General features: G+C 52.3%; 4 protein-coding genes across 4 annotated transcripts; 3 read left to right on the top strand and 1 right to left on the bottom strand.

Moving 5' to 3' along the window:
* Window positions 1–703: 703 nt before the first annotated feature.
* IAQ61_011079 (uncharacterized protein) lies at window positions 704–2,281 on the bottom strand (the record flags this gene model as incomplete). Its single annotated transcript, XM_003843569.2, has 3 exons — window positions 704–1,662; window positions 1,741–2,011; window positions 2,070–2,281. 3 exons carry the CDS (start codon window positions 2,279–2,281, stop codon window positions 1,504–1,506), a joined length of 642 nt encoding a protein of 213 aa, XP_003843617.2. The 3' UTR covers window positions 704–1,503.
* Window positions 2,282–4,130: 1,849 nt separating this feature from the next.
* IAQ61_011078 (uncharacterized protein) lies at window positions 4,131–6,990 on the top strand (the record flags this gene model as incomplete). Its single annotated transcript, XM_003843568.2, has 2 exons — window positions 4,131–4,384; window positions 4,440–6,990. 2 exons carry the CDS (start codon window positions 4,131–4,133, stop codon window positions 6,988–6,990), a joined length of 2,805 nt encoding a protein of 934 aa, XP_003843616.2.
* A 600-nt stretch (window positions 6,991–7,590) lies between these two features.
* Window positions 7,591–9,720, top strand: IAQ61_011077 (uncharacterized protein; the record flags this gene model as incomplete). Its single annotated transcript, XM_066099043.1, has 1 exon — window positions 7,591–9,720. One exon carries the CDS (start codon window positions 7,591–7,593, stop codon window positions 9,718–9,720), a length of 2,130 nt encoding a protein of 709 aa, XP_065950562.1.
* Window positions 9,721–11,065: 1,345 nt separating this feature from the next.
* On the top strand, window positions 11,066–13,135 carry IAQ61_011076 (uncharacterized protein; the record flags this gene model as incomplete). The annotated part of the gene is made up of 1 exon (XM_003843566.2): window positions 11,066–13,135. One exon carries the CDS (start codon window positions 11,066–11,068, stop codon window positions 13,133–13,135), a length of 2,070 nt encoding a protein of 689 aa, XP_003843614.2.
* Between the last annotated feature and the right edge of the window lie 206 nt (window positions 13,136–13,341).

The following is a 13,341-nucleotide window of genomic DNA, read 5'->3' as shown; positions in this document are numbered from 1 at the left end:
TTTCTAGACGTCTGGAGACTTTCACTTTATATCTTCGTTCAGAGGTCTACCAAGCCAAAAACTGTGCTGACATCGTTACCTTGCTTCAGGGTCAAGCTGCAAGTCCCTCATCTGATCGTAAGCCGGTCAATCCAACGTACTCATGCATCATTGCTTTGTGATACAAGGCAATTGTGCCTCAATCTACTCTAGTCAAGGGAGTTAGGCCTCCGATGCTTATGCCGTGAACGACAAAGTCAAACCTGATCTCCTGCCTCAACTACCTCTTTGCAAAGTTTATGGGGACACTCGAAACGTTTTAGTGAACACCGGCCTTTGGGGTCTCTAGAAAATATCTTGAAATGTTTTACCGTGAAAGTTTTGCTCACCATGTTCTACTAGAATGTGTCAAGAAGAGACAGCAGATCTTCGGAACATGGGAGAGAAACAAAGCTACTTGTGTCATTCCACTATGACGGATCTGTTGCACAACCTATGGCATCGTACATGTGGAACCATGGAGTGATCGTGTCGTTTCTGAGAGAATGAGGGGTTGTCTGCCTACAATGTTCACCGTAATGTTTAGCTATTTCTGCAAGGGGTCAATGACTTTTAATCCAATGTAATGAAATGGCTGCATACACAAAGTATATATTTCTGTCATGAAGAGTTGCATGTAGGTTCTCTTTTTGAGTTCGCAAATCATATTTGACGTGAAAGTAGGGTGGTCATGACGTTACACAGTCTGAATTTACAATCGGGTGCTCGATGGAGACTCCAAAACCAGAGAGGCTCATTCCCGTGGAGTTCTAGGCCGACCTGTGAGCCACCATCAATTGGTGTAACAAAATCAGACATTTCAAAATTCCCTCTACTATAATAGCACGATGTTGCATATCTCATTATAATGAGACCATCATCTCGCACATGACAAGCTAATAGGCCCCTACAGCGTGTTGGCCGGTTCCTCAATACTACGTCACTCTTCTGGCCTTTTACGCCCGCCTCGCTCCGCTTTTTGCTTGCGTTGAGATCTAGTTGTGTGCGGAGTGCAAGGGCGTCTTACTGCGTCGTTTTCCAAAATCGTTCATCTTGTAACAGCGGATTTCACTTGAGACGCACTGTTGGTCAGCTTCGTGCGACTCCAAAGGCTTGCACATGACAAGGAATTCGTAAGAATCATGTCTCCTAAGACCATGTATTTGATCGAGGTTTCACAAGTGCTTAGAAGTATGCAACGACGTCGGGATACAATGATAACTCTCTCACGACTAGTTGAGTGACAAGAGGTCAATGCACCGGTGCACTGACGTTGCGGAGCGGTGTGTTTGTCTCGTAAGTGCGGTAAGTTTCGATACTCCTGCTGCTGTTGTCACTGGAGTATTGATACGGCGGCGCGGCCTGGTGTACATGCGAAGGGGAGGAATGTATTCTGCCCGTTCATGAGAGGATCAGATCCGCTTCGAAAAGATGTGCAATGTGATGGTGTCTCGCTATGTCGTTCTTGATCCTACCTATGGTAGCTTACATCTTCTCACCCTGGATCGTAGCTACTACTTTGCGAGTATGCTTCATATCTCTGAACTCAAGGTACCAGATACCTTGCCATGTACCCGTATTCAGTCTGCCGTTCGTGATTGGGATCGTTACGCTCGCTCCGATCAAGGCTGATTTGACATGTGCCTGTCCTTGGTCAGCCTATATGCCTGAGATCCAACACTTGCCACATCGTCTTCTTCTCGTCGGCAACCTCACACATACAGGCATGTCATCGCTGCCTTCATCGTCGTGACGATACAACCCAGTGCCCTTCTTGTCCTCTGGTACAATGCGGTCGAGCGCGTCGGTCATGTCTGCGCGCACATCCTGGTCGTAGTTTTCATTCAGCGAGAGCGCGCAGGAGGTGTGTTGGATGAAGAGATTGAGTAGGCCAGTCTTGTACTCTTTGATCTGAGGTAGTTCCTTGGTGATGTGGTCGGTGACTAAGTAGGAGCCACGACTGCGCGAGGGCAAGGTGAGGGATTTCTGGAACCTGTGCAGGTGGTGAGTAGGATGAGGTTGGAGTAAATGTGGAATGGCCTTCCGCCTACCAAGACATGGTAGGAGTAGAGATGCAGATATCCGGACTCGTGCACACGACACTGCGGCGCGGTTGGACGGCAGGGACCAGGTAGTTGGCTAGTGAGTTGTAGGGGAGCCAGAAGATGGACACAAAGCTACCAGGAAAGAGGGCAAGCACAAAGAGGCAGACAAGGAGGAAGGTGGTTAATGGAGAGATGGTCGTCGAACCTTGTTGTGGCATCGCATTGCTGTCGGATGGGCAGTGGGGGGAAAGTTGAGCGTCGCGTCGAGCCAAAGTGGGGTTGGTCTGACGTAATTTCAACCTGGTACGCACAATACTATTCTTACACCACCACCACAACCACCACCACCACCACCACCACACCACTCACTTCCCTACCTACCATGTAGTATCTGAATCTAAGGGAAACGCATCTAGCCTTTGACATGTTATCCAGGTGGCCCTCATATCCGTAGACACGGTCAAAACTTAAAGCTGACAGTGGAATCGCATTTGCATGGCCAAGGTGCGCCAAAGCCTGGAAAACTATCCACTTTCACATCGATTGCCAGTACCGGTATACAGCAGTAAATTGAAGGACAAAACAGCCGATCACTGCTCGTGCAGTGCAGCCGCTATCGAGATTGACACCGAATTCACGCCTTGGCGGGCTTGAGTCAGACATTCGTTCCTACCCAAAAACGATCTGCTTCAGGGGTAAAACCTGGGAGATGCCTACGGTCCTGTAGGCTGGGGTCTGAAAGGATTCAACTGTCGACTTGGCGGGAGCGCGATTTCTTTGACTCGACTCCCGCAGGTGTCTAGACCACCCGATCCCAATGGTGGCTGGACTTCAGAGGTAAGGTGCATTCACAGCACATAGTTAGGTACAGTACAGTGGGTAACGAGTATTCAAAGTGCGGGCTTTTACTCCTATTATTATCATTTACAGCCTACAGTAAGATCTGGGATTATCGCCGAAAAAACTCCTTGCTTCATTACCGGCCTGAAGATCCGCAATTCTTCTTTTTGTACAAAACAATCAACCTCCCTTCCTTCTCCACACCAGAAACCGGTGAGATGTCAAAAGATGACCTCGGCACGAGCTGACCTGACATCTTGGCAACAAGGCTTGAAGTCTTGAAAGCTGCAGACCCTGCTCGCTTCGTGATGGCGTCGAAAATCGACGCGAGATGCACAAAGCAGACGGCAAGGCAGAGCCAATCAAACACCTTATACCAGCAAACTGACATAAGCCAATGTGGACTCAACTCCCAGGGTCGGCAACAGCATTCGGCCCTTCTCCACACCCTATACGCTTTTCATCAATTTCTACCGTGCAAACCATGTCCACAGCGAGAGAGAGGCTTTGATGCTCCACCAGCCTCTACCAAGCGTCCTGCAGTTATGCTCTGAGTTGCCCCTTTAAAAGGCATCTTGTTCACCAACTGCGACTCTGGACGCTGGTCTCATAGTCATTACCTACTTCTCGATATGAAGTTGCCGTGAACATTGCCTACCTGTTGGCCGGTAGTGCATATGTGCGGCATCGTTACGTCTCTCACATCCAACCAGGGACTGCACATGTTTATGGAGCTGGTACCATACATATTGTACACTAACGTTAACGAAGGCAAGCCACCGAGGAAGAGCCAGAACGCACGCGGAGCCCAACACGGGCTTGCCGCACTCTCCTTTCCTTTCCAGTATCAAGGACGTCCCATTTTCAGGCCTGATTCGTGGCTCGACATCTAGCGAGCGTGTTTCCTCGAATAGAGTCCTAGCTGAAGCAGCCACAGCACTCTAGATCTCCGGGACTCGAGCACGCGACACTCGCGTTTCTTTCCACTTGCTAAATTCGTGCACGCGACACTAACGGGACGTTGCTAATACGGACCCCGTTTCATAGAGGCAGTGCAGGCTGGCTCACGGCAAAATGCGCCTCTTCTAACCTTGCTCGGGGTTTCTCTCTCTTCATCCCCTCCTTCTTGGATTTTCCCCGTCTGTCTGTCATGTGCGAATCTGCTATTACCTCCGCGAGCGCCCTTTTCGACTAACGATATCCACGACCCTCCTTTCTTTCAATGTCATGCTGTTCAATCCTTTAGCCCTTGTTCAGGCTTTCTGGAGGCCCAAGAACCAATTTGCTCTCTTTTTCGTGTCTTACTTTCTCGCCAAATTACTTCATCTCGGTAGCCATGCCTCATCTTTGCCTATACTTCTCTACATTCTATACTTTCCAACCTTTCTTTTGCAGGACTGGCTCCTCTTGGTCATAAGCAAGACGTTCATTTATACACAGCATGGTGGAATTTATAGGAAGGTGATTGGATGTCTCCTTGCGTAAGTCTAATTCGCAGCATGACCACAATCGATTGCTAATATTGCTATGGTATAGTCTATTCACTGCAGGGTGTGCATCTTCACAGATTGCTTTCTTCGCGGAGACGGGAGGCGAGATCCAATGGATGGCAGCTGGCAGAGTACTAGGCGGCAGTGGAGGCTTAGGTCTACTTTTGTCTGGGTTGCCAGCTGTAGGCTTGACTTTTGGCAGTCTTTCCACAGTTGCGTGGATCATAACGCCTAGGTTCTACGATGCCGTGGATTTGGTCCTAGCAAGAATAAGCGCGTCTTTCTGTCGCGTCTATGCGCTATTGAGAAAGACAACCAATATCGATGAAGCCAAGGCCCCCCTGATCTCGTTAGAGGAAAGTCGTTCGTCCTCACCTGTTGATTTGGAACCTTTGCCAGGCACAATGTCCACTGTGAAAACAACTCCAACTCCACGGACTGCTATTGCGATTTCTTTCACAACGCTGATAGCGGCCATCGTGGTGATCATACTCCAGATTGTCCGGCCCAAGTCACCACCATATGCGCATATGTCAGGTTCCATACCCATCACCTTAATCGAAGCCGCGTGGTTTCAACCCATCAACTCGGAATTCTGTCTGGCGCATCCAGTGGAGCAATCGATTTTTCCATTTGAGCGTTTCGCTAATTTTTTCAACAACACACAGCCCCACAGTTGGATGCCACGTTCGCCATCGTGCGGTAGAGGGATAAAAAAAGGGCCGCCCGAATGGCTGGAGATGCCTGGAGATGACGGGTCATCTGCTCGTGAACTACCGCCCCATGGCCCTCCCAAATCCGACTCATCCTCCCATAGCCCGTCTCCTGATCATGGCTCGGATGGTTCATTACTAGGCGGTGATGGGCACCATGGAGGGTATGGACCTCGTTGCGATCCTCTCAAGCTCTCTAACCTTGAAGCACCCATAACGGAAAAGCTGGCACACAGGCTAGCCACGAAGAAGCCTAAGATTAGGAATATCCTTCTACTGACTTTGGAAAGCACCCGCAAAGACATGTTTCCTCTGAAAAAGGGTAGCCGCGCTTACGAGGCAATCATATCGACCTATAGTTCATCCAACGCAACAGCCGAATTGGACGCTAAACTCGCCAAATTGACTGCAACCTCTGCTTTTCTTTCTGGCGAGTCGACTGGGTTTGAATCACACGAGGAACTTATGCAAGAGAAGCCATGGAAAGCAGCGTTTAAGAATGGCATGGGCGGGCTGAACGTGAAAGGCGCAGTTACGCAGGCAGCGTACACGCTGAAGAGTCTGGTCAGTAGCCACTGTGGGGTGGAGCCACTTCCAGTCGACTTCACGGAGGAAACCAAAGGTAGCATTTACCAGGCTTGCTTGCCACAGATACTTGAGCAACTGAATCATCCCTGGAATGATACCTCCATCCACCCCAAGGCAGGAGTTGAAAAAACGCCGCATGGGGAGGGGGACTACCGAAACACGGAATGGACCTCCACCTTCATCCAGTCGGTGACAGACCAATTCGATAACCAAGACGTCTTGAACGATCGCATGGGTTTCAAGCACACTATAGTGGAAGCCCAAATTTCTGATGAGCGGTCGAAACATTACCCCCCGAAACAGCCACGCGTAAACTATTTTGGGTTCCCGGAGGTTGAAACGCTTGACTACCTTCGCGACCTGTTTGTGGATGGTATGCAACAGGACAAGCGCGTATTTGCCTCGCATCTCACGAGCTCGCCTCATCATCCATTTGCAACGCCAAATGACTGGGCGGGTAGGGACACATACCTCAAGCAGAACCATTGGCGACCACACGATCCCTTTGACGATTATCTGAACACCATAAAGTATCAGGACGAGTGGATTTCTGATATCTTCGAGATGCTCCACGAGGTCGGCGCACTGCAAGAAACGCTTGTGGTGATGACTGGCGACCACGGATTGGCCTTTACTGCGGTTGACAAAAGTACCTCTGCGGTCAACAACGGCCATGTCTCCAATTTCGCCGTACCTCTCCTATTCCTTCATCCTGACCTGCCTCGCATTGAAGTCAGCACATCAACAACCCAACTGTCCATCCTCCCTACGATTCTGGATCTGCTCATCGAGACGGATTCCCTTAGCGCCGACGCTGCATCGACAGCACACGCGCTTCTCCCTCTTTATCAGGGCAACTCACTCATCCGCGACATCGATTTCAGTGTCCTACTGGAAGACGGCTCCGAGGCCCCGGCCTTCTTCCAGCCATTTCACTTCTCTGCCATCAACCCCGGTGGCTCCGTCCTTGCCATTGCCGATGCCTCGACGACGTATCGTCTCATTCTCCCACTCTGCTCAGCCATCCCACTGCGCTTCACAGATGTCTCCACGGACCCTGGAGAGCTTCAGCCCATCATTGCATGGACGATGGAGGAGTTGGTCGCAATCATCAAAGTCAGCCACGGGGGTAGAGCGAAGGACTGGGCCATTCTGGCTGAGGAGCTTGGTCGGTGGTGGGTGTGGAATCAACGGTCCAAGTGGGGCTATTGGGGCGTTGCGAGGAGCACGGGAAGAGGCGGTGCAGAGAGGAGTGGGCGGGGACAGATTAAGCACAAGCATTGGTGGGAGACTTGATAGACTATGTAGACAGAGTAAGCGATTTTGTGTTTTTGTGTTGGAGTAACGGTAGCATTGATCCAAAATACACATACATTTGTTTCGCCTTGACGTGTAATACCACCAGTACGCTCGAGTAGACTTGCAGAGGGATGGGTATGTGTGCCGGCATGCTGGGCTGGTGATGCTGTTTGTCTTGGACGTACATCAATCCGAGCGAGGTGGTGAATGAATGTTTGCGTACTAAGCGTCACACGGCCTGGTCGTGACTTCCTTTTCTCTCCGCGATAACGGGCAAACATTGGAAACAACACACGACCATCACGCCCGCCCTCCCTTGCCCGCCAGTCGAATGTTCGATGACGCAAACAAAGCCTCATCGCTGGGAAACGTGTGAAAAGCCCGGGCGCGAGGGAAAAGTATGACTGGCTTCTGCCTCATGACCACGCTCATATGAACGCCCACCACCCACCAGTCTCCTAGATTCATCCCTTTGCCTTCTCCTACAAAGGACAGACTGCCAGGCTATCCGACAGCAAGACAGGAAGGCCAAGCTAAATCATCAGCTAGACTCGCTACTGTGACATCTTGTCCGCCGGTCCTCGGACTCTGCCTACAATGATAGCCACTCTGAAAGATCTTCACGCCGACCTTGCACGCAAGTTCCAACGCCAGGGTCCTTTGATTGAGCAGACATGGCGATCTCTCCAGCAGAGACAACGCGAAACGATTGTAAGAGACGGTTCCCTTGATGGGGTAGTCCTGAAGCACCCGGACGACACCAGCATGGGAGCTGTGTACAAGATCTTGCCAGAGTGGAACATGCGCGACCTGACTGCGCCCTCGTCCGACTTCCTCCTCAATTTGTTGCGACATCGAGCAACCACTTCCTTACAGGATCAGTATGCCAGTGGCGTCAACGGCAGCGCAGGAGACTACGAGCATATAGTCGACATGATGTGCAGGAAGAATCTACAGCTTCGGAATGCATCTGACCACAATGACCAGTTTACAACCTTCCACAGCAAGGAGAAATATGGGCAAACCTTCGCGACCACACCAGGAAACAAGAGAGAGGTTGTGGCAAGCCTTAGATCTGCATTCCAAGCTGGATTGATCGTTCCACAATCCACCGGCGAGTTGATCATGATGCGACAATTATATATACTCCAAGCCCTCAACATCACCTTCGAAGACATACTCGACGTTGGATCTACCACGCGAACTGCAAAGGGCCCGACGCCACGCCCCGCTGAGAATGCGACGACAGCGTTGGCTAAACTATCGGTTCATTCGCCGCCCACCAAGACTGAACTTCCTGGCCTGGCTGAAAGTGCTATCGATCAACAGGTGTCGTTGGAGGACTATATTGATCTGGTATCCACGGAGCCAACGATCCTTGCCTACGAGGTCAACCTTTGGTATTACACGCGACCAGAGCTTGTAGCTGACGATAGAGGACGAATTCTGCCAGCGATCCTGGACAAGTTTATCAGCGGGGCCTTCTTCGACGCCGTTCGAACGGTGGTGAGGAACGCTTGTGTGTGGAAGTACATGGCGTGCCTCTTGCGAATGCTTGGCATTTCCCACGACAGGCAATTCCGAGCGATCATCTTGCAGGAACTTTCTAAAGTGTGCGCCATGGAGTACACGCGTGCTCGAGATACGTTCAAGCGATATGTGTCCACGGGCACAGGTGGGGGTAGGTGGTTCAGGCGTGCTACGAACGCGAAAAACTACGACAAAGTTCGTGTGGGCTTGAAATGTAGTCCCGAATCCTTGACGGTGGAGAATCCGCAATTGCATTACATGCTTCGTCTCTGTCAAGAAGAGACGACGTGGACCAAGTCCGCTGATTGGCTGCAGAAGCTGACCGACCTTCATCGCGTCCATCCACTCGAACAGGGAAAAATGTTGAAGCAGGAATTTGATTCCCTCGGCGATCTTGCCATCATTGTGACTTTCATTCAGTGTCTCTCTGGCGTCGTCAATCTACCGACAATCAGCAAGAAAGGGCAGTCGTCGTTTGTGTCTAGAGTCGAGAGTCTTGACAGTCGACTGGAATCAATCAAGGCAGGATTGCGTCTTGATGCCTTTGTGATTCCCATCGACAACCTCCTTGAGCCAGGGATGGCCTCTGGGGCTCTCGAAGTCCTACATACCTATGTTGAGGAGAAATTAGGCGGCAAGCTGACCGTGCTCTATCAGAATCTGGTGGACAGTGCGCTATGTGAAATGCACGAACGTTACCAGGATCAAAAGGCAAAGTTGGCACATTTCCGAGCGGCCTATGTATCGCCCACAATCCCGCAGGCTCCAGTCACGGCGACTCATGTAAGGAAGGCGAAAGAGAAGACGCGACCAGTGCATTCGCTCGGAGTTGAGAGCAAAGATCAATTCGACATGAGCACCTCGTGCAAGGACCAACCTACCGTAGCAAATGACATGTTTCGGGTGAAGAAGTCTACGTTGGACGTGTTTTGCTCGTTGTTGTCGAGATCATCGGAGGCTCGCAGTTTTGTTGCTTGGGATGGGTTTGTTGCGGCCATGGCAGACATTGGGTTTTCCATTATGCCGAAAATGGGCTCCATTTATGCTTTTCGACCGCCAGAGAGAATGGGTGTGCAGAGGGGTCTGACGCTGCATCGGCCACACCAGTCGAATATTGAGGGAACACAGCTGTTGGTGTTTTCTCGTCGGCTAACGAGGGTTTATGGATGGAATGAGGGTACGTTCAGTGCCTTGTAGGGCGGAGTGAGCGTGGGTAGAGGTTCTGTGATTGGGAAGCAGGGGGGGGGGGCGGTACCTAGTCTACCGGTAGTAGTCGATGTCGACCCAGGCTTGGCGGAAGAGAAAGCCAAAAGATGTATGTATTTGTCATGATCGCGCCAGTGAGATGAAGGAGAGACATTGGCAGATGGCTGGGCAGCTACATGCTGTGTACATGGGAAAGAGAAGATGCATAGCATGGATGGATGCATGGATGGACTGATGGGCCCAAGCTGCATGTCTAGCCAGGAGGTTGGATCTGTTGGGGGTTGTGGTGTGATGGGGATGCATGTGGATGTGGGCATGTGGAATCTGGGACTGAAGTCGTTTCAAGGTATTTTGCAGCTTCGTAAGAGGAAGAGAGTGGCTACGTGCCGAGAAGCAGCCAATTTTGCATTGTCATGGAGGTCCTGGTAGGGACACAGGATCGTCTCTGCGGTGATTGGTGGTTGGTGGCCAAGCCTGTTAACGTCGTACACACGGAGACTGCTCCGCCCGACAGAGACGTCACCCCGTTGCTCTGAACAAAGGGGAGGGAAGGGGGATTCGTGTGGAGGGACTACGAGGTGGGCAGTGTGATGGGCGATGAAGGATGTGCACTGTGTTACCTAGGTCGGTAGACGAAGGCGGCCCAAAGCGGCATCTACTGCGACTGGGGTGAAGGAGGGATTTTATTTTTTCCTCTACTTAGCCAGCCAGGTAGAGTCACTTTAGTACTCTAGCCCACTGAAGAGACTTGGGCACGTGAGTACCATCTATTTAGGCCCCTACTTGTTGGATGCCTTCTCTAATTCCATGTACACGGCATAAGAATCTACCGAGGACAGTGTGTAGTCTGCACCATTCACCTACAGTCGCACGGCGTCTCGCAGCATCCAAGTCATCCATCACACTGATCTGCCCTTCCCCAGACGGCGCTCGCTCTCCACCCGAGAGAGAGAGAGAGAGCATCTACCAACATACACAGTACCCATACCTCCGCCTACAACTACACATCGCTCGCCGTTGGGGATATCTCCGCAGTGGGACCGATCTGCCCGCCAACGGATGGCTGGAATCGGTAGGCGTAGCAAGGTGATTGACTACCCAACTCTAGCGCAGGAGGGACTCTTCCCCAGTTCCATCACGAACTTACTTATGTAGGTAAAGGCACCGCTTCTGCAGCTCCCTCGCACATTTGTCTTCTGATACCCAGTTGTACCGTAACGTGCGCGTCTCCACCGCCGGACGATGCTGGAAGTTTGCCATTGACCCTCTACCTCCCCCGGTACGGTGCCCACCACCTCTTGCTCTGCCCTGACGACAACTCCACGCCCTCCCGCCCATGCGCGCCCATTGCGGCCAACACTCGCTCTGCGCGGGTGCCCGCAAGCTCGTCGTCGTCGTCGTCGTCGTCGTCGTCGTTGTTGTTGCTTGCACGTGGGCCACCACCGCACGCGCCACCGAATTTCTGCCACGGAACATCTCGAATCCACCCGGCTACTCGCTGCTACCGGGCGTGACCCAAGTCCCGGCCCCCATCCCCGTTGTCCCGGACGAGCAGAACTGGGCGGGCATGGACGGTGCCTGGAACACCTTCAGCCTGCGCGTCGGCTCGCAGCAGACCAACACCAGCGTCTTGGTGTCGACGGCCGCGAAGCACATCTTGCTCGTGGATGCCCCGGCTTGCGCCCAGAACGCACAACAGGATTGCGAGGACAGCCACGGGCGCTCCTTCAACCACTCGCAGTCGACGACTTTTCAGGAGCTCGGCGATTACGAGCTGGGCTCGGATGGGTACAGAGGCCTCTCTGGCACCGGCCATTACGGGCTTGACACAGTCCGTCTGGGAGCGGATGGCCTCACCCTGAACAGCACGACGATTGCGACCATGGGCGCCAATTCCACCCTCTCCACACCAGCAGAACCCTGGCTGGGCTACATCGGACTTCAGTCGCAGGCGACCGAGTTTCCGCGCAGCTCCACCAGAGAGAGCTACATCACCCAACTTTTCCAGGCGATGAGCATACCTAGCCAGTCTTTTGGATATACAGCAGGCGCCCGGTACCGCGTCGGCAAGGAGCCAGCTTTGGCAAGCTTGACCCTCGGTGGTTATGATGCAGCTCGCTTCGCCGACACGCAAACCAACTATGCACTCGACAGCGAGCAAAGACCAGTAGTCGGCCTTGTGGGACTCTCATCACAATCTCCAGCCTCCAACGGGTTCGACCTCTTCAAGGCGAACACGGCTAATGTGGCCATGGTCATCGATTCCACCGTGGCTGAGATTTGGTTTCCCATTGAGATCTGCAAAGCGTTTGAAGAAGCGTTTGGGTTGACGTACGATGAGACCACGAATCTGTACCTGGTTGACAGCATCCTGCACGCCAGACTGCTAGCCCTCAACCCTGAAATCACGTTTCTCATCACCAACACCAATACCCGGGACATTGTGGATTCCAACGCCTTCTTGCTTCCCTATGCGGCCTTTGATCTTGAGGCGCAACCGCCCTATCAGAATCTCACCGAGGCAACGAGATACTTTCCAATCCGCCGGGGGACTGACCAAAGCCAGTGGATACTGGGGCGCACATTCTTGCAAGAGGCCTACCTCAAAGTCGACTGGGAGAGATCTGTGTTTTCAGTCCATCCGCGGGTTTGGGATGATCGGCCCTCGAACATCTCCGCAGTTGTCTCACCCCGTTACGGCCGGGCCGAAGATGACCCACCGATATCGAGTAGCCCGTCTTACCCGCCACTTTCGACTGCATGGATCGTGGGGATTAGTTTTGGCTCCGCCATCGTATGCCTGGCACTTGCCGCGGTCGCCTGGTGGTTCTGGCGGTGGCGACGAAGACGGCGACAAAAGGTAGCAGCTCCTGCCCGAGAGCCTCAGCCAATTGCTAGACCTGAGACACCACCTCTAAACAGTCCCCGGGGCGTACCGGATGGAGGAAAAGATGTCAGATTTCACGCCCAGGCAGAGCTGCCAGGAGCACCCAATGAGCATATTGAGAGGGATCCTTTTGTCGATCCCAAACCTGCACAAGCACAGGACTTTTTCTTTGAATTACCGGGTGACATGCCCGTCAGCGAAGCCGACGGCCGCCAACTATCCGAAAAGGAAACCATGGTCGTTCGGGAGCGAAACGTAAACGGGGTGGACCCGTGCGAACGCGCTGGTTCCCCTGTATCCATCACTGCATCAACCAGGTTATACCCGGCTGTCCCGCTAGATGGGGTCGCCATGTCTGGTCGCATGTCCTCGAGCCGCAGGTCGAGGAAGAACCACAGAGTTTCGTGCTCGACGGGCGCTTCGATGCAGGATGAAATCGAGTTGCCGCCCTATCGCACAATGGACGATGAATCGCGGGCGGCGGACAATTCACGACGACGATTTTCATACGAGAGTTAGATGTATTTTCCCCATGTAAATTAAAGAATTTTAATATCGCGTTCGGAAAGGTTCTATTTATACTTTTTCACGTTCTTTTCGTTTTGTCTTCTATACGCACAGCTGGTACCCCTGTTATAAATGTATATAGTATAGTACTCGCGTTAGAGCTTAGCGTCTATGGGATGGAATGAAGTGGCAGCTCAAATGCTATACAAAGGTTTTCC

The sequence above is a fragment of the Plenodomus lingam genome, assembly GCF_022343315.1.
Source record: "Plenodomus lingam strain CAN1 chromosome Unknown scaffold_20, whole genome shotgun sequence".
NCBI lineage: Eukaryota > Fungi > Ascomycota > Dothideomycetes > Pleosporales > Leptosphaeriaceae > Plenodomus > Plenodomus lingam.
Note: the sequence above shows the minus strand (reverse complement) of the source record. Positions and strands in the feature narration are given on the sequence as shown.